General features: G+C 40.8%; 1 protein-coding gene across 1 annotated transcript in view; it reads right to left on the bottom strand.

The window, feature by feature from the left end:
* LOC132818253 (neuronal PAS domain-containing protein 3) overlaps positions 1 to 24801 on the bottom strand; it is a 1297641-nt gene that overhangs the window by 630849 nt on the left and 641991 nt on the right. Inside the window, exon 4 of the mRNA XM_060829049.1 lies at positions 17981 to 18063. Coding sequence (XP_060685032.1) covers positions 17981 to 18063 — 83 coding nt within the window. The remainder of the gene's footprint in view (positions 1 to 17980; positions 18064 to 24801) is intronic.

Below are 24801 nucleotides of genomic sequence, written 5' to 3'. Positions count from 1 at the left end.
ATGCGCAACTGCTACACAATAGCTACATAAAACAGCAAGCATCACATGCTGATTAGGTACAATAAGTTGCTGTTTGTTTTTTGGGGATCAGAGAAATGGACACTCTCCTAAAGGCAATTGCAGTAAACATACCTCCAAAGTAACGCCACCCATCTGACTTCAATCTGCACTTCATTAGCATATTCATTGTCCAAGAGTGCATTAAAATAAACAAATTTTCCCTGGAGTGTCGGAAGCTGAAGGGTGACCTTATCGAGGTTTACAAAGTTATGAGGAGCATGGATAGGATAAATAGACAAAGTCTTTTCCCTGGGGTCGGGGAGTGCAGAACTAGAGGGCATAGGTTTAGGGTGAGAGGGGAAAGATAAAGAAGAGACCTAAGAGGCAACTTTTCGTGCAGAGGGTGATACGTGTATGGAATAAGCTGCCAGAGGATATGGTGGAGGCTGGTACAATTGCAACAGTTAAGAGGCATTTGGATGGATATATGAATAGGAAGGGTTTGGAGGGATATGGGCTGGGTGCTGGCAGGTGGGACTAGTTTGGGTTGGGATATCTGGTCGGCATGGACAGGTTGGACCGAAGGGTCTGTTTTCATGCTGTACATCTCTATGGCTCTAAGTAATTATGGCCTCAAGAAATCATAACCATTACATTGTGCATCATTTGCCTTATTGTCATGTTAGCTAAGCCATTGAAATGACAGCCAGGCATGTAAATGGGGAAAAAAAAAGATAAATAAACAGGAGTGTCAGACATCCTGTTCATTCTGAGAGCTGGCTCCGAGGGAGCAAGAAAGAAGAAAAAAAAAGAACCAGGTACGTAAAAGCAAAACTTGAAATTCCCATTTCACAAACACACTCTATAGCCAGCACTTCATGACAATCCTTTGCACCTACATCATTCACACTCTGAACCATAAGTAAGCGAAGTCTGATATCACATGACAATCTTCATCCGATAAAAGAGCAGTGTTCTGAAAGCAAGTGATTTCAAATAAACCTGTTGGACTATGACCTGGTGTCATGTGACTTCTGACTTTGTCCACCCCAGTCCAACACCAGCATCTCCACATCATAAGTAAGTGAGGGCGTGGTCTATGATATCATGGTGGATTACTGGCACAATTATATCCTCAACGTAGCACAAAACCTTTGGTTGTGAAACATATGATTGGATAAAATTACACAGAGTTTTTCTTTATTGTAGCATGATATTGATCTCCTTACAATGTATAAAGCATAGCATGAGGACAGATGCGATGAATATGAGGGCTGAGTTCTTTCAATAAAAAGGTGGTCTTTCTCTGATACTCTGCAGATTATCTGCTCTTAGGTTTTATATGGAGAGCGCCATGCCTCCAATAATCATAATCCAGGTACAACTCAGAAAATAACTTTGAAGGAAACAGCAATTATGATTTCATCAGCAAACCCAGTAACCTTCAGTAGTTGCTGCCTCCAGATGCAAAAATGCAAGATCCACCAAGGAAGTGGAGGTGTATGGAGACACCCTACATCTGAGGCCCCACTATAATTTTATTAAGCTGTTTATTAGACAGTGCAGGTGCTAATTAATGACATCCTGGCACATCTGCTCTGAACTATGTCACTACTGGAGTAGGATGTGCAGTCAGAAGGACAGGATGTCTACATGACAGCTGCCCTGAAATTTTATACCAGTCGATCATTTTAACAAGAAACTGAGGACCTGTGTGGCCTACTTTAGTACAGGAAGCAAGGCAAAAGCAGTTCAGCAATGTAAGGCTTCAAAGGAGAAATGTGAGGATGAATGGGTTTTTTTAATACTAGGAGTATTATAGGTAAAATTGATGAGTTAAATGCATGGTCTGACACATGGAACTGTAATATTGTTACCATCACTGAGATGTGGTCGAAGGAGGGCAGGATTGTCAACTCAACATTTTGAGTATAAGATCTTTAGGCCGGACAGGGGTAAGTGTAAAAGAAGAGGTGGTGCCACATTACTAATTAGGGAGTCAGTTACTGTAGGAAGGAGGGATGATATCTTGGGACACTTTGTGAGTAGAGAAGTAAAAAAGTGCTGTAGGCCCCCAAATAGTCAACAGGCAATAAAAGAGTAGATATACATCATGGGAAGGATGTTATGAAACTTCAAAGGGTTCAGAACACACTTACAAGAATGTTATCAGGGTTGAAGAGTTTGAGCCATAGGGAGAGATTGAATAAGCTGGGGCTGTTTTCCCTGGACCTTCGGAGGCCGAGGGTGACCTTATCGAGGTTTATAAAATCATGAAGGGTGTGGATAGGATTGTGACAAAGTTGCTCCTTTAAGAAGGTTATGCAGTCCCTGGCTTTTTCTTCCAGATAGCTCGTAAATGACACGGACTCTGAAAAGTTTGTGGTATTGGATCTTAGGGCCAATTTGATAACAGCTCACAGATACTGCCTCAGGCAGAGGCTTTCAAGTGTTTAAAAAAAACACGTATAATGAAAGAGTGTTGCCAGTTCTACCAGCTCAGCTTTTCTCTGGCTTGGTTTGGTTTTTAGCACTAGCGTGGAAAAAGCTGCTTGACTCACAGAAGCAGGTCCAGGCTGGTACTCTCTGACTTCTATCATGTAAGAACTTGTGTTTGATTTTATCTTTTGTGCCAAGGGATATCTATGGGGATTGTTGCAAGTACTTGGAACAGCATCATTAAACTGGGATGATCTGTTGGGTTTTCGAAGAGGTTGTTATTTAGTATTCTGTTTTCTACTGTTTGTGTTTCATTCAGTAATCTTGTGTAATTAAATTCTGCTTTATTTAAAACTAAGTGGTTTGACCAGTTGATTCTCTCCAGGAATATCCACTTTACACCTGCTTAAAACAACTAGCAAATTTCGGGTCTGGGCTACCTTCTAGAAATCTTTTGAAGGGTCTGGCCTTGTCCATAACAGGGTGAATTGATGAAGTATTTTCCCCAGGGTGGGGGAGTCCAAAACTCGAGGGCATAGGTTTAAGGTGAGAGGGGAAAGCTTTGAAACAGCCCTAAGGGGCAACCTTTTCACACAGAGGGTGGTGCATGTGTGGAATAGCTGCCAGATGAAGTGGTGGAGGCTGGTACAATTACAAGATTTAAAAAAGCATCTGGATGGGTGAGCATAATAGAAAGTGTTGAGGGGGATATAGGCTTAAAGCTGGCAAATAGGATTAGATTAATTTATGATATCTGGTTGGCATGAATAAATTGGACTGAAGGCTCTGTTTCCATGCTGTACAGCTCTATTCTCTGACTTTCTATATATGGACAATTCACCTGAGGTGTGTAAAAATAATAATGGGTTAATTATATTAGGGGATTTCAACTTCCTGTCCATGAATTGGGGCACAGTGGCACAGTGCACTGCTGCCTCACAGCGCCTGAGACCCGGGTTCAATTCCCGACTCAGGCGACTGACTGTATGGAGTTTGCACGTTCTCCCCGTGTCTGCGTGGGTTTCCTCCGGGTGCTCCGGTTTCCTCCCACAGTCCAAAGATGTGCGGGTTAGGTGAATTGGCCATGCTAAATTGCCCGTAGTGTTAGGTAGGGGTAAATGTAGGGGTATGGGTGGGTTGCGCTTCGGCGGGTCGGTGTGGACTTGTTGGGCCGAAGCGCCTGTTTCCACACTGTAAGTAATCTAATCTAATCTAAAGCATTTAAAGTTTAAAGGGACCATATTTCTTGAAATGAATTCTTAAGGGCTTTTTATATTAAAACAGAGAATCCAACAAGGGATAGTGCAGCACTGGCCCTAATTCTTGGGTATGAAGCCAGACAAGTGTTAGGTGGCAGTGGGGGTGAATTTCAGTGATAACGACCACAACATACTACAATTTAAGTTTGGTATGGAAAAGGAACAAGATGATCTGCAAAAAAGGTCTTTTGGATTTGGTGAAGACAGATTTTATAAAGCAAGGTAGGATCTGACCAAACTGGGAACAGTTATGTATGGTTAATATACAGCACAACAGTGCAGGGCATTCAAAAAAAGAATCGGGGAGAATACTGGCTCAACATATTCCCTTTAGGTTGAAATGTAGGAGCAACAAGGCCAGAGAATCCTGAATGTCTAGAAATATTCAGGTCTGGATAAAAATGGAGAGGCTTTTAACAGGTACAAAGGGAACAAATCAACAGAGGCACTAATGAGGTACAGAAAGTGCAGGGCAGAATTTTTTAAAAAAGCAAATAGGACAGCAATGGGGGAAAAAAAGATGGCAGGTAAGATTAGGGGAAAAAAAATCACAAAACATTCTGTAAGTTTATTAAAGGGGAAACAAGATAACCAAGGAGAGAGAGGGCAATATTAAAATACAGAATAGTGGATGCTAGGAATCTAAACCAAAGACAGAAATTACTGGAGAAACTCAGGTCTGGCAGAATCAATGGAAAGAGAAAGGGAAAGGTATGTTTTGAGTCTAGTGACCCTTCTTCAGGAAGAATAGGGCCCATTAGTGACCAAAGGGGCTGTATGAGAAACCAGAGTGTTAAGGGAGTACCCTGTACTTTACTTCTGTCTTCACTCAGGAGAAAGAGGATGTAGGTACAGAATTCGAGAAGCAGGATTGTGAGGTTCTTGAGTGGATTAACATAGCTAGTGAGGTATTGGAGGTTTTGGCCAGCTTAAAAGTCAACAGATTTCCCCTAGGTCCGGATGAATTGTGCCTCTGGCAGCTGTGGAGACAGTGGAGGAAATTACAAAGGTACTGCTCCAAATTTTTAATTCCTTTTTGAGCACAGGGGAGGTGCCAGAGGATTGGGGAACAGTTGAAGACAGATATAGTCAGCATGGCTTTGTCAGGGGGAGATCATTTCAAACAAATGTGACGGAGTGTTTTGAGACGTAATCAGGAGTGTCGATGAGCATATTGCAGTTGATGTAGTTTATATGGATTTGACAAGGTGTCTCATGGGAGACAGATAAAGAAAGTAAAAGCACATGGAATCCAGAGCATTGTGGCAAATTGGATCCAAAATTGGTTTAAGAGACAGATGATAGTTCCAGAAGGAAATGTATGTATGATTGGAAGATGGTGCCCTGTTGTGTACCACAGGGATCAGAACTGGATCCTTTATTATTCATGATACGTAAATGATATAGATTAGAATGTGGGGGTGATAAGTAAGTTTATGAAGATTTGCCGCATGGTTAATAATGAGGAAGAAGGTCTTAGGTTCCAGGAGAATATAAATGGGTTGGTGAGATGGGCACATCAGTTGCAGATAGAATTTAACTCTGAAGAGTGTGAAATGATGCACATTGGAAGTAAAAAGACTCAATGAATGGCAGCCCACTAGGAAGCTCAGAGAAACATATCCCTGAAGGCGGAAGGACAAATTAATAGGATAGTTGAGAAGGCATACGGGATATTTACCTTTCTCAGTTGAAATTATGTTGGAGCTGTTGGTTAGGTCACAGTTGGAGTACTGTGTGCAGTTCTGGTCACCATGCTATCAGAAGGAAGAAGTTGCACTGAACGAGGTGCAGAGAATATTCACCAGGATATTGTCTGGGTTGGAGCATTTTAGCTAAGAAGTGAATCTTGATAGAATCATGTTTTCTTTAGAGCAGAGGAGGGTTAGAAGAGACCTAATTGAAGTGTGTAAGATTATGAGAGGCCTGGACAAGGTGGATAGGATGCAACTGTTACCTTTAGTTCAAGGGTCAATAGCAAGCAGGTATAATTCACTCATAAAAGGCAGGATATTTAGAGGCATTTGTGGAAAAGGAATTTTCACCCAGAAAGTGGTGGAAATCTGAAATGCACTGCCTGAGAGGGTAGTTGAGGCAAGAAACTTCACAACCTTCAACAATACTTAAACGAGCAATTTAAATTTCAAGACATTTAAGGCTCATGCCAAGTGCTAGTAAGTGGGACTAATGCAGATTTAGAGTACTTTTGCTGGTTTAGACTCTATGGGCCTAAGGGCCTCTTTTGTACAGCATGATTCTATGGCTCTCTCCTCCTATTAATGCATCAACCTATTAATGCATCTTGGATGCCATTTCCTCCAGATCACAGCTGTCGATATCCTTCTCCCATGGCAAGAGAAGTTGAACAGTTCGTTCAATGAGATTCTCGACCATCGCTGGCTTCTCAGGTACAAAACACTATCAACTGTACTCTCATTGCTTGGAGAATGTCCCATCTCCAATTTGCAGTTTATTAACAGAAAGTACTTCCAATCAATGAATGCTCAAATTATATGTGACCATTGTTGCCAAATTTTGGATATCTATGCAGTCCTGGGATACTTAAAAACTTGGTAACCCATGAGTTCCTGCCTCTTTTCAAGGTCCTTGGGTATAAGGGGATGGCTGCTGTAAGACAAGGGTGCCCCCTCCAAACATGGCCCATGATACCATTATGAAATACTCAGATTGACGTAAGTACAAGTCATGCTTCCATCAGGGTCACAGTGGAACAGACCAGACACCCAGTTAAAATGGAGATTTTGACCCCTGGACCACGGTAATGGAGCCTTGAAGTGTAACCCAGAAAGTGTGTCCTTCATAAGCGAAGATGAGAAAAAATAAAAGAATGTCCTGGCCACAGACAAAATAACTATACAATAATGAAGTAGAAGATGAGGGTAAAGACTTCCAGGAAAGCCATCCAAAACAGCATGACAGAGCTGTGCATCATTGAGCTAACTGAAACAAACTTCAGAATGAATGTGCTAGGTTTGAACTTTGGTTAATCACTTATTAATTGGCACCAACCCTGCTTAGTATAAAGGAATGTGGACTTTGGTATTTTTGCAGTCCTTGACATTTTCCGAGGTCGAATAAACTCTTATTATACATTTGATGGTAAATTTGGTGTCTTTGAGTGAACCGACTTCAAGTATCTGCACAGTACATTTCCTACTGATCATTAGGTAAAAAGTAGCAATCAGTGAGACAATGTATTAACATCAAATGGCACGAAATTTATGTAGGAAGCTCGGAAAACTTCAGACAGCATATCATAACTGAGTGCTGCGCAGTGAAGAGTATCCCAAAAGGGAAGTCTATCTCCTTTTGAAAGTTCAATCATCAGTTACTCTTCAATTATTCAGACTGCATGGAGACAACTACGTTGCCTTGAAATGCCTGAGAATCCAATAAGGTAGCACTGACCATGCAAGAGGCAAAATATCATATAGTTTTTCCTCAGCAGACCAATGAGCTGTGAGGGAGACGATATTTGAATTTTCCATTGCATAGCTCCCTGCGTTGAATGGCAGCGCACTGTTTTGTATAGTTTAAAAACAGAACAAACCTATCCCTGCAAAGATGCATCGAATAATCCTTATTTCAATACAGACACTCTGGATGGACATGTGCAATAATTTGTTCAGGACAGGCGCTGGTACATTTCTTCAGCATCAAAGTGTCATTCACGTTAAAGTACATTGTTTTGGCTCTAGTCCGTAATATCAAGGTTCAAGTATCACTGATATCAGAGAATATCTATAGTCAGGAAGTCAGTTGTATGAGAGAGATAAACAATGCTTGTTAATTGCATCTTGTTCCTTCTTTGGCATGTTAAGGTTGTCCATCCATCATAAATGTGATTTTACCAGATACAACAGCACAAGTCATAGTATAGCAGACATTTTATAGCAGACCTATTATAGCATAGTATAGCAGACCTATTGAGTCTACACCAACCTTCTGAGGATCATCCCATCCAGATGTTGCCCCTGACCCTATCCCCATAACCCTGCATTTACCATGGTCAATCCATCTAGTCTGCACATTCCTAGACACTGTGGGGCAAGTAAAACAGTTGAAGTTAAATCCTCCAGTGGTAACCCTTTAAGGATAATCTTTCAAAGAATACTGAAATAAATTGTTTGCTCTCCTAAACACTATCTTACATTAAATATTGTTTTAAAAAGGCCCTAATCAATAGCTTTATTGTTTGGATGGGCTGTCAGTGTACTTATCAGTGTACGAAGGCACAGTCTTTTAGAACTTCAAAGGACACTGACATGTTCATGAACTGGGCAGATAGATGGCAAATGAAGTGAATGAATATCCTTCATCATTAGTTATGAGGTGATGCACTTTGGTACAAAGGAAATGGAAAGACAGGATGTTTTAAAAGGTGTGCATGGGCAGACAGCCCTCAGTGCATGTGTGCATAAGCCACTGAAAGTGACAGAGCAGATAGAGAGCTGTTAATAAAGCATACAGATCTGGAGTCAGGCAAGGCTGCCCACTTTCTGCTGTCTTGTTTATGTATTGTATAAAACCTTTTGCTGAATCCAACAAGGATGAAAGCTTGACAGGGATGACTAGTCTAGGTAGTGGAGGCCTGCAGGTCAAAGACTTCCAGTACATGGAGTACATCGCCATTTTATGCTTGGATCTGCTGTCAGTGTGCAGCCTCAAGAGCATTGTGGGTAAAAGCCTGGTTGTCAGGTGTCAGATATGTTGATGCTGCTGCATGTGGCACAGGTCTGGCCTGCTCCCTGAACTTGCACCTTTTCAGTCACTTGAGCCATCTTCCACTTCATCTGAAGGTTAAAGATGGACAGTATCCACAGGGACACAATGTACAAAACTCTGGATAAATTTGGGAAAGGCAGACCCAATCCTGCCCTCAATATGATGGTCACCTTTGTGTGTGGTTGCATCAAGCACACCTTCGACATACAACATCAAGTATACTATGTACTAAGGCTACCTGCCCCCAGTGTTCCAAAGGATGGGTCTGGCTTTGATGCTGCAGAATCCAAGCTGTTGGAGCATTCCAAATCTCCTGCCCTTTGTGGAAAAATTTGCAAAGAGAAAGACTTTTGACCACAAGTCCATCAGGAAGTGGTCAGCATATAGTGTCCTTGAGACTTTGCGGGAAAAGGAAAGGGTAGGTCCCATTGCATGGTTCACTCAGGAGACTGTCAAAGTTAATTAGCAGAAAATCTCATCATCAGAACTTTTAACAAGCATCAAGATGTAGCTTAGTAGTGCAGAGAAGGGCATTACCTGTCAGATCCTTCAAGCACGCCTGGCTTATGTGTGCCACTGTACGCTGCACTGACAAAGAGATTGTCATATCTCCTTCTGAAATGTGTCTTTGCGGAGAGAGAGAGACATTCCGAGTCATGGGCTATTGCCCAGGATGCACACAGAGACAAACAGAGTTCCTAGAGGACCATCAACTCAAAAGATGCTTATTGGTCTGCCCCAAACTTGTTGCTTTTCCAGCATAAAGAGTTGACCCTGATCAAGTGTTATAGACTGGCACATTCCAAGGTCCAAAACTATGTGCTTAGAGGCACACTAAAGATTGGAGCAGTTGCTGCTAGGGTGCAATAAGGTAAGACTACTGTTTAAGGTCTCTCTCTGCCAAAGTATAATCAGGGTCTGTTCAGTTATCAGAACCTACTGTTGCCTCAATGTATGTAAATAGTATCCTGATTTTGGCTTTGCAGGGAATATCAAATTCCAATGTCTGTATTTCTTAAAATGCAAAGACTGTACAGAACTGTTTTAGTACCTGTAAATGTAAATAAAGATTTTTCATAAATAAAGTATAGTTTTGCAACAAAAAAGCATATTATACCCTCAGCTTTAAAAATAGTGGCATAGAATACAAGAGTATGGAGATTGTGATGAATTTACACAAGCCACTGGTTGGACCATTACAGGATATTATGTGCAATTCTATGCACTACACTATGGGAAGGATGTGAATGTATTGGAGAAAGTGTCAAAGAAATTTCAAAAATGGTTCTAGGAATGCGACATTCAGATATGAGGAAAGTGTGAAGAAGCTGGAATTGTTTCCTCTCCAGGAGTTTTCAAAATCACGAGGGGTCTACACTAAGTAGATAGAGAGGAAATGCTCTCACATATAAATTGATAAAGACCAAGGCGGTACAGTTTTAAAATGCTTTGCAGAAGAAGCAAATGCAAGGTGAGAAATACTTTTTTCACCAAACAGTTAGGGTACAAACACATTGCCTAAAAGTGTTGTTGGTTCAATTCAGGCATTCAAGAGGGCAATGGTTTCTATTTAAATAGATGTCCATGTGTAGGGTTACAAGGAAAAGACAGGAGAGTGGCACGAAGTTAAAAAGCTTAAAAAGGCAATATAGACATGGTAGGCTAAATGACCTCCTCCTGCACCATAATAATTTTGTGAATCTGTGACTCAATCTCTGGTCAAAGCAAGTCAAGCAATTTTTCTTCAACTAGCAACTGACAGCACCAAATTTTACAACATCTCTAGTTAGAGCAAGTTAAACATTTTCTCATACTTATCTCAGATTGCTAATCAGCATTTGCAGAATTGATGAGGGGGAATTAATTTGAATATGGTTATTCCCATGGTACAATAGCTCGCCATTCCTTACTATCCAGGTTAATGGGAAGAATGACCACTTGGTGAAAAGAATAGCTGTTAGCATTTATACAATCATGCATGTACCACCAGAAACAAGAATAAAAAGTTGGAAAGAATGTAAGCAAGAATTGACATGTATAATTGATTGAATAGAATTTTAAGCAAAAATGCTTCAGATGAATTGTGGAAAAACAAAGTATGAACTTGGAGTAATTAGAATCTAGAATGCAATGCCAGTGATTGTGGAAGCAAATTCAATCATAGCTTCAAAATATTATTAATTTGAATCAGAATTTTGCTGTGTACAAGGACATCATTCACCACATCATGGCTGTACTAGCTCCAGAAAGTGGTACTCAGACTGACATTGCAGAACTCTGAATTCATCACTTTCAAAAAAAATTAGCTCTCTTTGAAAGCCCCTATGGGTTCCACCTCCACCACTCTCCAGGCAGTGCAAGTCCTACCAACTCTGAGTAAAGATGCTTCTCCTCAACTCACTCCGAGCAATTTTGTTGACAATCTTGAAATTGTGAATCCCTTCGTTACTGATATACCAACTAGTGGAAACAGAATATCCTTCTTTACCTTGTCAAAATTGTTCTTAATTTTGGACACCATGATATGGTCATCTCTTAATCTTCTGTGCTTCATGGAGAATAAGCCCAGTTTCTCTCATCTTTCTTTGTATTTCATTCTTGGTATGATTCTAATAAATCTCCTTTGCACTCTCTCCAGGGCTTTAACCTTCTTCTTTAAATAAGTTGCCCAAAATTAAACATAATATTCCAAATGTGGTCTGACCAATGACTTGGAGGGGTTTAGCACATTTCCTTGCTTTATACTCTAGGTTTCTACTTATAAACCTAGAGTATCCTATAAGCTTTCTTAACAACTGTTTCAACTTGCCTAGCAACCTTCAGAAAATTATGCACATGAACTCCAAGGTCCCTCTACTAATGTATTCCCCTGAAAGTTGTAAAATTGAGCCTGTATTGTCTTTCCATATTTCATCTACCAAGATGTGTTACCTTACAGTTTTCTGCATTAAACTTAATGCAAATTATCTAAACAAAAAAAAACTTGCAAGACAAAAAACAAATGTGGGAGAATGGGATGAACTGATCCTTTTGTAAAATCTATTCATAGATGGGTTGTAGGCAATGCATTCAAGTCCAGTATTTATTGCCTGTATCTAATTGCCCTTGAGAAGGCTAACACATGCAGAGCTAGCACAGATATAAGGATTGAAAGGCTCTCATAACAATCCTCTAACCATTCAATTATTCCATTCTACAAACCTTTTTTTCTGGTAAGATTTATTGAGCATTAAAATATGGACAGCATTTTATCTGCATTGAAGCACAAATAACATTTTTGTATTCGAGACTGGTGCCAAGATAATTTTGTGGTACTTTGCCACCTACCTACCAATCACTCTGTCACTTTTCTTCAATGTCGCTGGGTCTAGATTCTGGACTTCTCTCCCGAACAACTCTTAGGGTCTACTGACAGCACATGGCCTGCAGGGGTTCAAGGCAGCTCACCATAATCTCCTCAAGGGTAACCAGGGACAGACAATACATACTCGCTCAGCCAGCAATGTCCATACCCCAATAGTGAATTTTTTAAAAAGTTCAGTAATTAATATATTAATAAATATAGTTATAAAATCTGCGCTATTTTAAATATCTGATAAGACGTATATTGAACAATAAAATAAATTTGAGGTTGAATAATGGATATATAAATAATTTATAGCTCTCACCAATATACTTGCATACAGATTCAACAAAATATTGTCCAATATTGTTATAAGTGCTTAAGATGCATTGATTCAGCTCTTCAATTAGCTTGACTGTCAGTAGAGCAAAGAAAATACTCCATTTGCTTGTGCTTGGTGTGCCACAGCAGATAACGATGGACAAATTTAAAACATTAAAGCATCTAGAGGGCAATAATTTATATTATGTACATTATACTATATGTAATTACTCATTACAATTGTTCAGCCAGGAGAACAGTAAATAATTCACTCGAGCAATTAAAAAAATTTATTTTAGTCTGACTTCTAATTTGTGTAATGAAGCTGAGATTTATATATATTTATTTTGATATTGTTTACTGTAAGTTTGGGCTCTTGAAATTCTAGGCTGTAGACAGTCTGTGCATTTGCAATTGGAGAAAGTCAGGACCACAGATGCTGGAGATCAAAGTCAAAAAGTGTGGCGCTGGAAAACCACAGCGGGTCAGGGAACATCAGAGGAGCAGGAGAGTCAACATTTTGAGCATAAAACCTTCACCAGGAAGGACTTATGCCCAAAACGTCGACTCTCCTGCTCCTTGGATGCTGCCTGACCTGCTGTGCTTTTCCAGCGCCACACTCATGACTCTCATTTCAAGCATCTGCAGTACTCACCTTTATCTAGTCACTGCTAATACCAGACCAGAGTGTTGGGATATATAGTTGGTGGAAAAGTAGTGAAATTTTGAAGTTGTAGAAAAAAGGAATTGAAGATGCATTGGTGATAGTATAGCATTAGAAGGAATCCAAGTCAGGATAATAATAGTATTAATTAACAAAGAATTATTCACAGTTCCAGTAGATGATCTGATATTTTAATATTGTACGAGGCTGTCCTGGTTCTGATACAAAATGATGTTTAGGTTATGTCTACTGTGTGCTTAAAAAGTCTTTGAATCTATGTTTAAGGGAGCAGAATTGTTTTCTTGCTTGGATTAATTTTGGTTGTTAATACACATTTGTTTTGTTTTATTGTTTAAAGAATGACTAAGTTATTGCATGCATTTGAATATAAGATCATTTCAGTAACAGAATGATTTTTAAAAATTACAATCTCTCCAGCCAGATTCATATTAGGGATCTGACTTGTCCTGTACCAACGTCAATTGAGCATCACACCACAATAATTGGGACCACTACATTATAATACTAGTTCAGAGTTCCCTTCCCATTAACATCTACTAATAAACATGTCTTAACAAACAAATCAAAACTATTTCTTCAGGAATATATGCATTTCTTGAATATTTGTTTCAAATCAAGTTGGAACATATAATGGTATTGATACAATTAGAAACTGTAATTATTAGCCGGTATTGAATGAGAATTTTTGTAGTTTATTGACTGTAATCTGAAGCATTAAACATTGTGGCCTTGACTTTTTTCAGGGCCAGTTGTATGTCTAAAATGGAAATTCACCAGTCCTGATATTGTAGCAGTGGAAAACGGATGTGTCCAATAAGAATAGGTTTCTGCACCAGCAATTGTAAAATACCAATTACCTATAGGAGGTGGAGTACTCAAAACTTACATCTGCCTCCGGACAGTTGTCAATGCAAAAGGGATGAGCAGGATGACATCATCCTCTTAAGATCATTAAATTCTTAATGATCATAAATGGACAGTTATTAGAAAATGGCAACCAGCAAAATGGAATGTTGTCAGTGAAGACCACGGAGCTATCCAGGATATAGAAATGTTCTGTAAGATTTGAAACAATGAAATCTTGCTTATTTATAATTGCTCCCTTGATCTTTTGTGATGTCATTGACATGAAACACAAATGAAGTTTCAGTCTGCTGCATTTTAAATTTCCTACCATCCTACTCCTTCACCCAGTCCTCAAGTAGGGGAGAAAAAAATGTCTCTTCTGAAAGGGACATCGACCTGATCAACTTAACTTCATTGATCCTATATATCTTGGTAAGCCGTACCCTGTCCACTGACAGATCCCAATCGTCATTTCATACAGGGATGATGGACACATGGAGCAAAATAAAATTGATCACTGAAGCTCAATTTGAGTTCCATCTGGACCACTTCAGTTTAGAAGTTATTACAGCCTCAGTCCAGGTGTGGCCAAAAGAATTGAATTCTAGAGGTGAGGTGAGAATGATTTCCTTTTACACAACATTTCTCTGACTGTACAGGTAGGTCCCGCTATCTGAAGCTAGAACATTCCCAGGAATCTTTTGTAAGCCAAAAATGGTGTAAAACAAAGGTGCATGATTTATATGGGAAAAAGCATCGCTGTTTTTCGTAAAAGCAAAAGTCCTCTTCAGATTCACAAAAGCAAGTACTAAAGAAGGTCTTTTGTAAAAGCAAAATTGCATAAAGTGAATGTTCAAAAGCAGGGGATACCTGTAAAATCAATGAAAATCAGCAGAAAAGCTCTTCACCAGCTGGAGTTAAACATAGCAAAAGGAAGATTGATATGGTGATATGGGTGTCAGTCATCTAAGTACCAGGGCATCATTGCAGATATTGCTTTGGTCAGTATCCTACATTGAACTATTTCTATCCATTTATCGTAAGCTCTCTCCATCATGAGATAGCACTTGGCCTGTTTGTTAATAATTGCAGTGCCTCGCTTTATTCACAGACAATAGAACTTCAATAAATTAAATGGTTCAGAGAACACCAAAAGGAGAATTCAGCACAAAGGTATACAGGAAAGCCACACACATAGACCAAGTCCTGAACTATGAAAGCAAACAACCCAACACACACAAACGAAGTTGCATCAGGACACTATTCAAAAGGGCCACAACACACTGCAGTACACCAGAACTGCAAAAAGAGGAAGAAGAACACCTATACAAGGTATTCACCAAAAATGGATACCAACGCAATTTCATCAACAGATGCCTAAGGGAAAGACAACGGAACGAGGACATGCTGCAACCCAAAGGACTAGCCACACTACCATACATCAAGAGCATTTCCGAACTGACAGCCAGACTGCTGCGACCACTAGGACTCATAACAGCATACAAACCAACAGCCACTCTCAGACAACAACTCACCAGGACGAAGGACCCGATACCCAGCATGAGCAAAACCAATGTAGTGTACAAAATCCCATGCAAGGACTGCACAAAACACTACATAGGACAAACATAAAGACAGCTAACAACCCGCATCCATGAACATCAACTAGCCACAAAACGACACGACCAGCTATCCTTAGTAGCCACATACGCAGATGACAAGCAACATGAATTCGACTGGGACAACACTACTATTATAGGACAAGCCATACAGAGAACACCAGGGAATCCCTAGAGGCATGGCACTCATCCACAGATTCTATCAACAAACACAACGACCTGGACCGAATATACCGGCCACTGCAGCGGACAGCTAGAACTGACAACCTGAAACGGCAGAGACAAGCCACTATAAATGCCGGAGGAAACATCACAGAAGCGCTTCACAGGAGGCTCCCAAGCACTGAGGATGTCACCTAGACAGGGGACGAAACATTTGCAACAGAACTCCCAGCTCGGCAAACAGAACCACAACAATAAAAACGAATGCTGGGTTCACTTCAGTTCACTTGTGTTGGTATTAAATATGGAATTTTTAAATTTGCGCATTATATAAGGCACAAACCATGTTTGGACTGAAAACAGGCAAGCAACACTTATACCACCACAAACTGAGTTTCCAACCATATATTATTGAAACATGCAACGCTACTGTGACCAATACCACTGCTTGACTAAGTCTCCACAAGTTTCTGTTGCTGAAACCTTCTCTATTTGTTAGTCATTATTTGATAGTGTATATATAACACAGAAACAGACCATTTGACCCAACGAATCCATACTGCTGCTTACATTCCACTTGAGCATTTTCTCCTTAAGAAATTGCAAACCTCCATTCCATTTTTCCTTATAAACTTGTCCAGGCCTCAAGTGCATCTACACAATTCACTTCAACAACTACCTATGGTAGAGTGTTCAACATTTTCACTATTCTGAAGGCGGGAGCTCAAGAAAATTAAAATCACCCACTAGGCAAATTGTTAGATCTGCTGGTTGACAATTCTTTGGTCCCAACTGACTTCATCCTATGTTTTTGAAAGAAACACCTACTAGATAGCTGATATATTGCTTTTAAATGTATAATATTACCTAGATTCTTTAGTTCAACTAATAGGGGAAAACAGTGAATGCAATCTGTTATTCAAAAAGCGGGGAAGACAAATTAAAAAAATTACAAGTCAATTAGCGCAACATCTGTAATACTGAAGATGTTAGAAGCTATTATAGACACTGTAGCAGGGCACTTAGAAATGTTCAAGTGCTTTTATGAAAAAGGAAATACAGTTTCTTGGAATTCTTTGAGGAAATAACATTTGTTGTGAATGAAGAGCAATCAATGGATGTACAGTACTTGGATTTCCAGAATGTTATCAAATGCCATTGCAGAGAAATAAAAGTCATGGTATCATGGTAACATATTGCTCAGAATCAACTAACAGAAAATATAGAATTATGGCAACAGTACTACATCATCATGTAATTTATGTAAGTTACTTGGATGGAGGGACCAGAAATATAGCTGGTAAATTTGTCCATGACACAAGATAGGCAAGAAAGTAAATTGTGAAAAGGACAGAAGGAAGTAATGAAGGGTTATAGAAAAATTGTACAAATGGGAAAAGATCAGGCAAATGGAGCACAATATGGGAAAATGGAAAATTGTCTATTTTGGCAAGAATAAAAAAGAGGTCACATCTGGAGCACTGTTGGTAGTATTGGTCTCTTATTTGAAAAATGATGCATTGGAAAATAGTTCAAAGAAGGTTTACCAGCCTAATACTTGGTTCAGGTGGATTATTCAATGAGAAAATCATTGACAAACTAGGCTTGGATCCACTGGTGTTTAACAGCAAGAGGCAATTTGATTGAAAAATAGAAGATTCTGAGGGATGTTGTCAGGATGAATGTGGAAAGGTTGTTTATTCTTGTGAAAAACATCTTGAACCTGTGCCATTATTTTAAAAAGTGAGATATTTCATTTAAATCAATATAAGAGTAGCTTCTTTTTTACCTAGGAGGGTCATTCTTCTTTGGAACTCGAAAGGTGGAGGTAGCAGAGACTATGAATAGTCTCTAAGGCAGAGGCCATTCTTGATAAGCTTGGGGGTGGAATATTATCAGGGGTAGGTGAAAATGTAAAGTAATCAGATCAGCCACATTTGTCCAATTCTAACCTACTGTGCATTCCCGATTCCTGCACGGTGGTTTAAATATTTTCAGCTGTTTAAGCCCAATATATTAGAATTGTCTATCGCCCGTTTTCTTTTAAAAGCCCACATTCCTAGTTCAGGGTTTTAGCCAGTTACCTGTTATTTCCATCTAGGGTTTTGCCAACAAGGTTTTCATTGACACCACTCTGTTTAAGCATTTCACTACGTTAAATATGCTTGATAGAAGTATGTACTTTTGGTTTTCAGTAGATAAAACCTTCATCAGAGCATTTGTCTAATTAGCAAAAATGTATTCATCCAATGTCTCTTTAAACATACATGGTAACCAGACTTTAGACATTTTTAGAAATAGAAATGTAAGAGAACTCAACAGTATCCAAAGCTAACCATAAGAATTGTTGCTCTGCCACCCAGAAACCAATAACTATGTAGAGTGAAATATCTACAGCAAAATAACACAGCTCATATTCAACCTATGCCAGATCAATGGGAACTAAAAGTATTACATCTAAATCTTTGATGACAAATGTTAAAAAAATTAAATCACTAACAAACAAATTAACCATTATCAGTGACAAAAGTAAGTAATCCTAGTTTGTTGCATCACTTACCTGAAGAATATGGCTTCCCAAATTCTGTTCAAACACATTAATGGCCACGGAGCTTGGACTTCTTCTGCGCTGTGTTCCTAAAGCTAAATAAGAGGAAAAATAGTAATTATTCGAAGGCTTATTCAAACTACTGTTAATATTTCCAGGTAACAGCTGATGATACTTCTATTTTCATTTTGAGGAACACCACAGATATATCACTAAATTTGACAAAAAGGTTGACAGGAATATATATTGGATGTCTTGCTCTCTGTTGCTGTTGACATTTTCCCCTGGAAACACACAATGATCAATACTTTGAATGAGTTCAGTGGACATGAACAAATTAGGAATTGTTAAATAAGTAAATGATTGCTGTATATGGGACAATTTTTGTACTACACAAATTAATTCAATGGCCTGAACATACTTCCTTATCCGTATTTATCTTCTGACCTAGTGGTCAGAAAGAAGAAAATATTCAAAAGGTGAGTCTCATTTGGGGTTCTGCTTTTGTTTTAGAGATTAGTTACAAAGTGAGAACAATATTTTTGTAATCATTAAACTGGGATGTGCTGAAGAATGGAGTATTTTTCTATTTTCATTACCTGGTACCCAGCACCTGGTGTAGCATGATCCAGATGCAAAGCAAAACAGCTATATAATGCACAACAATATGCTTTCACTTTTGGTTCAAAAGAGTATCCATCTAATTAAATCTAGGAATGTTTCTGAAGTTTTCTATTCCATACATAATAGCATCTTCATTGTCTGAGTGAAATGGCCAGTGTGTGGTCAGAATTATTGATGCAATCCAGCTCACCACCATCTTCTTAAGAGCAAGTAGGGACAGACAATAAATGTTTGCCCTGCCAGTGATGCCCAAACCTCACAAGTTTTTTAAAAAAAGTTCTTCATGTAACTGGCCAAAACAGTTCTTACAGAACACCTTCTGTATAAAAATAAACATTTAGTAAGAATATTTTTTAAAAAAAACTTGTGTTTACATAACACCTTTCATGATTACAGGACCTCTCAAAACACTTCACAGTCTATTAAATAATTTTCGAATAACGAATTTTACAGAAGGAAATCTATTGCCTGATTACACCTCACCCCAGTACTAAAGTAAGAAAATTGACCTTGAGCCCACTAACTTGAAAAAGGGCTACCCTGCAATGATAATAGAGTCAAAGAGATATACAACATAGAAACAGACTCTTCGATCCAACTCATCCATGCTGACAAAATATCCTAAATTAATTTAAGCCCATACCACTTTAAACCCTTCCTATTCATATACCCAGCCTTTTAAATTTCATAATTGTACTTGCTTCCGCTACTTCCTCTGGCAGTTCATGCCATACACGCAACACTCTTTGCATGAAAAAGTTGTCCCTTAGGTCCTTTTATTACCTTTCCTCCCTCACCCTAAACCTACGTCCTCTAATTCTGGACTCGTCTGCCCAGGAAAAGACCTTGTCTATTTATCTTATCGACATCCTTAAATTTTATAAACTTCTACAAGGTCACCCCTCAGCCTCCAATGCTCCAGCGAAAACAGCCCCAGCCTATTCAGTCTCTCTGTATAGCCTAAATCCTCCAACCCTGGCAACATCCTTGTAAATCTTTTCTGAACCCTTTCAAGTTTCACAACATCTTTCCGATAGGAAGGAGACCAGAATTGGACACAATATCCAAAAGTGGTCTTACCAATGTCTAACTATTGCTGGGGGCATACTCAACAAAGTGACTGTGGGACCTCCATCCCTCAGAGGCAAAAAGATGACATACTTTAAGCTTCCACAAAGAGCAATGTGGCAATGTGCAAATAATCGTCTTTACTATTGTTACTCGAGCGATAAATATTGACCAAAAAATCAAAAATATTCCCATGCTCTTCTTCCAATTGATATGGAATTTTTGAGGTTCACGTTAAACCAGTCAGAACTTTAGTTTAATCTTGCATCAAAAAGAGAACATCTGACAGGACATCATTCTTCTTACTACTGCATCAACCTGGATTGTTGTGCTTAAATCATTGAAAAGGGACTTGAACATACAACATTCTAACTCATAAAAAACAGTAATTTTGCTGAGCAAATAGAAAAGGTTGACTCTCACTTGACACATCAGGGCAGAGTTCAGTTTTGGAATACATTCCACCATACAACACCACTGACATCCATTTCAAACCCACTGACTCACACAATTACCTCGACTACACCTCCTCTCACTTACCTCCTGCAAAAATGCAATACTATAGTCTGAATTCCTCTGCCTCCGCCGCATCTGCTCCCATGATGAGGTGTTTCCCTCCAGGACACCCCTGACATCCTCCTACTTTAGGGGCCTCCTCAGCAATTAAGAATGCCATCAACCACATCACCTCCATTTCCTGAACTTTTGCCTTCAAAGTACCTCCTCTCCACCCAAAAACAGTAAGGATAGATTCTGGATCAGTGGTGCTGGAAGAGCACAGCAGTTCAGGCAGCATCCAAGGAGCAGCGAAATCCCTTCATCAGGAATAAAGGCAGAGAGACTGAAGCGTGGAGAGATAAGCTGGGGGAGGGGGGGGGTTGGAGATGGGGAGAGAGTAGCATAGATACAATAAATGATATTAGTGGATGTTCAGGTAAAACTTTGATGGATGTGGAAGGCTCCTTTAGGGCCTTGGATAGAGGTGAGGGAGGAGGTGTGGGCACAGGTTTTACTGTCCCTGCGGTGGCAGGGGAAAGTGCCAGGATGGGGGCTGGGTCGTAGGGGGGCATGGACCTGACCAGGTAGTCACGGAGGGAATGGTCTTTGCAGAAGGTGGAAAGGGGTGGGGAGGGAAATATATCCCTGGTCGTGGGGTCTTTTTGGAGGTGGTGGAAATGTCACTGGCTGATTTGGTTTATGCGAAGGTTGGTAGGGTGGAAGGTGAGCACCAGGGGCGTTCATTCCTTGTTACGGTTGGAGGACTGGGGTCTGAGGGCGGAGGTGCGGGACGTGGACGAGATGCATTGGAGGGCATCTTTAACCACATGGGAAGGGAAATTGCGGTCTCTAAAGAAGGAGGTCATCTGGTGTGTTCTATGGTGGAACTGGTCCTCCTGGGAGCAGATACGGCGGAGGCGGAGGAATTGCGAATATGGGATGGCATTTTTGCAAGCGATAGGGTGGGAAGAGGTGTAATCCAGGTAGCTGTGGGAGTCGGTGGGTTTGTAAAATTGTCAGTGTCAAGTCGGTCGTCATTAATGGAGATAGAGAGGAACAGGAGGGAGGTATCAGAGATGGTACACGTAAATTTAAAGTCAGGGTGGAATGTGTTGGTGAAGTTGATGAATTGCTCAACCTCCTCGCAGGAGCACGAGGTGGCGCCAATGCAGTCATCAATGTAGCGGAGGAAGAGGTGGTGAGTGGTGCCGGTGTAATTACGGAAGATCGACTGTTCTACGTAGCCAACAAAGAGACAGGCATAGCTGGGGCCCATATATGTGCCTATGGCTACCCCTTTGGTCTGGAGGAAGTGGGAGGATTCAAAGGAGAAATTGTTAAGGGTGAGGACCAGTTCGGCCAAACGAATGAGAGTGTCAGTGGAAGGGTACTGTTGGGGACAGTAAGGATAGAGTCCGTTTAGTCCTCACATATCACCCAACAACCTCTGAATTCAACACATCACCTTCCAACATTTCCGCCACCCACAATCAGACCCCACCAGCAAAAAGATGTTTGTTTTCCTACCCCTGCCCGCTTTCCACAGAGATCATTCATTCCACGATTCCCTCATCAAGTTCTCCACCACACTCTGTACCTTTCTCTGCAACTGCAACACCTGCCCCCTACCGTTCTCCTCTCATCTCCACCCAAGGTCCAAAATAATCCTTTCAGATCCAGCAGAGATTCACCTCCACTTCATCCAACCTTATCTATTAGATCGATTGCTCTCGATCTGGTCTCCTCTACGTCGGAGAGACCAAATGCAGACTCAGGGACGGATTTGCAAAGCGTCAGTGCTCTGTGTGCAACAACCAAACCAATCCAACCTTCCGGTTGTCATCCATTTTAGTTACCCTTCCCATTCCCCTGGTGATATGTCCGTCCTTGGCCTCCTCCACTTTCAGAGTGAAGCTAGTCATAAACTGGAGGAGCAACACCTGACATTTTGCCTGGGGAGCTTACCGTCCAATGGCCTCAATACTGACTTCAGCAGCTTCAAAGTCCCTCTACCCCTAGTGTTATCGCATGTCCAACCCTCCCCCTTCTCCTCACCTCCCTGACTTGACCTCTTCCTACTCACCTACACTCTCCACCCATCCAACTGACCAAGCATAATCCTATCTACATCAACCGGTCACCATCCCACCAAACTTTCCCACAGCCCTCCCCCATCCATTATTTACTTCTGGACTCCCCTCCTTCTCCTCTGTAATCCTGACAAACAGTTTTGGCCCAAAATGTTGACTTTCCTGCTGCTCAGACACTGTCTGACCTGCTGTGCTTTTCCAGCTTCGCACCTATTGACGCCAATGAACAATTAACCGGTTCACCATTTTGATTGCTTTCAACTTGGTGTTAGATTTTCAGAAAATCTGTGTTAAGATCGGAGACTGTGGAGGCTGTATGGTCAATCAAGACTATCGACATTCAGGAATTACATAGAATGAGATTTGCATTCAAAAACAGAGACAGATTAAAAATAAAGTTAAAACCATTGAGTTGTGCTTTCAGGGTTTTTGGTTAAATACATTGTCAAGTAAAATGAACCTGACTTATCACAGAATTGTTATAGCTCAAGTTGACCATTCTGAAGGAACAACTTATCTAAAAATATAAAACATGGGACGAGATTGGGTTGGGATCTCTGGTTGGCATGGACGGGTTGGACTGAAGGGTCTGTTTCCATACTGTACATCTCTATGGCTTTATGTGGCGATGACTGATAGGAGAATGGCACTAATAACAGTCCACTTCTCAAGTGACGCACTCAAAGGGAATTGTCTAAAAAGAAATAATGCGTACAGTTAGTTATGGAGAAAATATGCAAAATGGCCCCAACTAAATTGCTCATTTGGAGAGCTGGTGCAGACAATAGACCAAATGGTCTCCTTTTGTGCTATATGAATTCTGTGATTCTATGAATGGTACAATACAATAATTGATGTATTGAAACCAAAATGAGCAAGTTTCTCAGAGTAAGAAATTGACATGCCTAGTGGTTAACCTGTCACTTTCATAATTTATTACCCTAAAAAATGTGCAAAAGCAAATTTATTCAAGGTGAATTTGACAACAATACAGGATCAGACTTATTTTTAAAAACTTGTTTAAAACTGGATTAAGTCTGATAAACTAGGAATGCGTTTTATGTAATAGAAGTGTCTATTGTCATAATTATGTTAGGGCAGAGTTGTTGCTTTGAACTGACTGAAATAATTGCACAAGGGCTGGTAACCTGTCACCAAATCACTATTTACATGCACAATGCATGGGCTCTGACCAGCTAACTCAAAGCCAGTCCCTGCATTGAGTAGACCTTCTCAATCTCCTGCTTTTTTTCCCCAATTTTTAAATTTTATTAAACAATACAAAATACAGTTAACCATAAACAGAAAGCAGCATTCACAAAAAAAACACTATATACAAGTGAAAGAGCATCAAAGCCAAACCCCAAAACCCACCGTTCAACTAATTTTCAGGGAGACGAGGACCAACGTCAAATCCAACTTGCATTTATCACAAAGGTAACAGGCAAGACAGTGTATTCAAATCAGAAACAGTGCACAGAGCACAGTCCTACTATGGCTGTAAAATAGACACCTGTGCACACCACGTACTGATCAGAACGCCCTTGGCCAGCCTTCCTGCAGGACAGTTGTCGGCCTTCCAGTCTCTGGCTGCCCTGCGTACTGAGCAACCCTCCCCAGGCCTGCTTTCCTCCAGACTGGTCATCAACCACACAGCTCCCAGTCACCTCATGTACTGACCGGACTACCCCAGGCCACTTTCCCACTGGCTGGTTATTGGCCTTCCAGCATCCAGCCGCTGACTGACTGACCCTTTCCTCTGGTCAGCGTTCCTATAGACTGGCTATCAGCTGTCCGCCTCCCTGCGTACTGACTGGTCCTCCCTCGGTCGGCCTTCCTATGGTTGCTGCCAGCTGGCTGGGTCAGCCTCCCCGCGTACTGACCAGCCTGCCCTATACCAGCTTTCCTGCAAGGACATTACCAGTTGCCTGGCCCTGCCCACACCGCATACTGATAGGCTCCTCCTAGCCCACTTTCCTCCAGGCCAGTCATCAACACTCCAGCCCCCAGCCAGCCCATGTACTGGCTGCCACTCCCTTGACCAGCTTTCCTACAGGCACGCTGTCAGCTGTCTAGCCCTCAGCCACCCTGCATACTAACAGACATCCCCCTACCCCCACGCCAGTCATCAACCCTCCAGCTCATGGTTGCCCCATGTACTGACTAGCCTACTCTCAAACACAATTAATTACAAAACCCACATACAGTAACAGAATTCACAAAATCCTCACAAGACAGTTGAATACCAAGGCAGAGTTCACACGCCAGCAGCAAATGCACAACCTGCAGCACACATGCAGGTGTTCAATCTCTTTAGAGGCCAGGCGCATCCATAGAGAAGCAGGCCCACTCACAGGAATGCAGTACATTGTGAAGCTGCAGTTAACTCACAAAGGTTTGGTCAACTCCCAAAGGCAGAGTCCACAGCACACATGCAGGTGTTCAGTCTTCAGGGGTTTGGTCCATCCGAAGGACCAGGCCCACTCAGAGTGACACAGTTAATTGTATAAGCGCAGTTAACTCACAGGGGTTTGGGCCACTCCGGGATGCAGC

The sequence above is a fragment of the Hemiscyllium ocellatum genome, chromosome 8, assembly GCF_020745735.1.
Source record: "Hemiscyllium ocellatum isolate sHemOce1 chromosome 8, sHemOce1.pat.X.cur, whole genome shotgun sequence".
Classification (NCBI taxonomy): Eukaryota; Metazoa; Chordata; class Chondrichthyes; order Orectolobiformes; family Hemiscylliidae; genus Hemiscyllium; species Hemiscyllium ocellatum.
The sequence above is the reverse complement of the archived record's forward strand: the minus strand, read 5'-3'. Positions and strand labels throughout refer to the sequence as shown.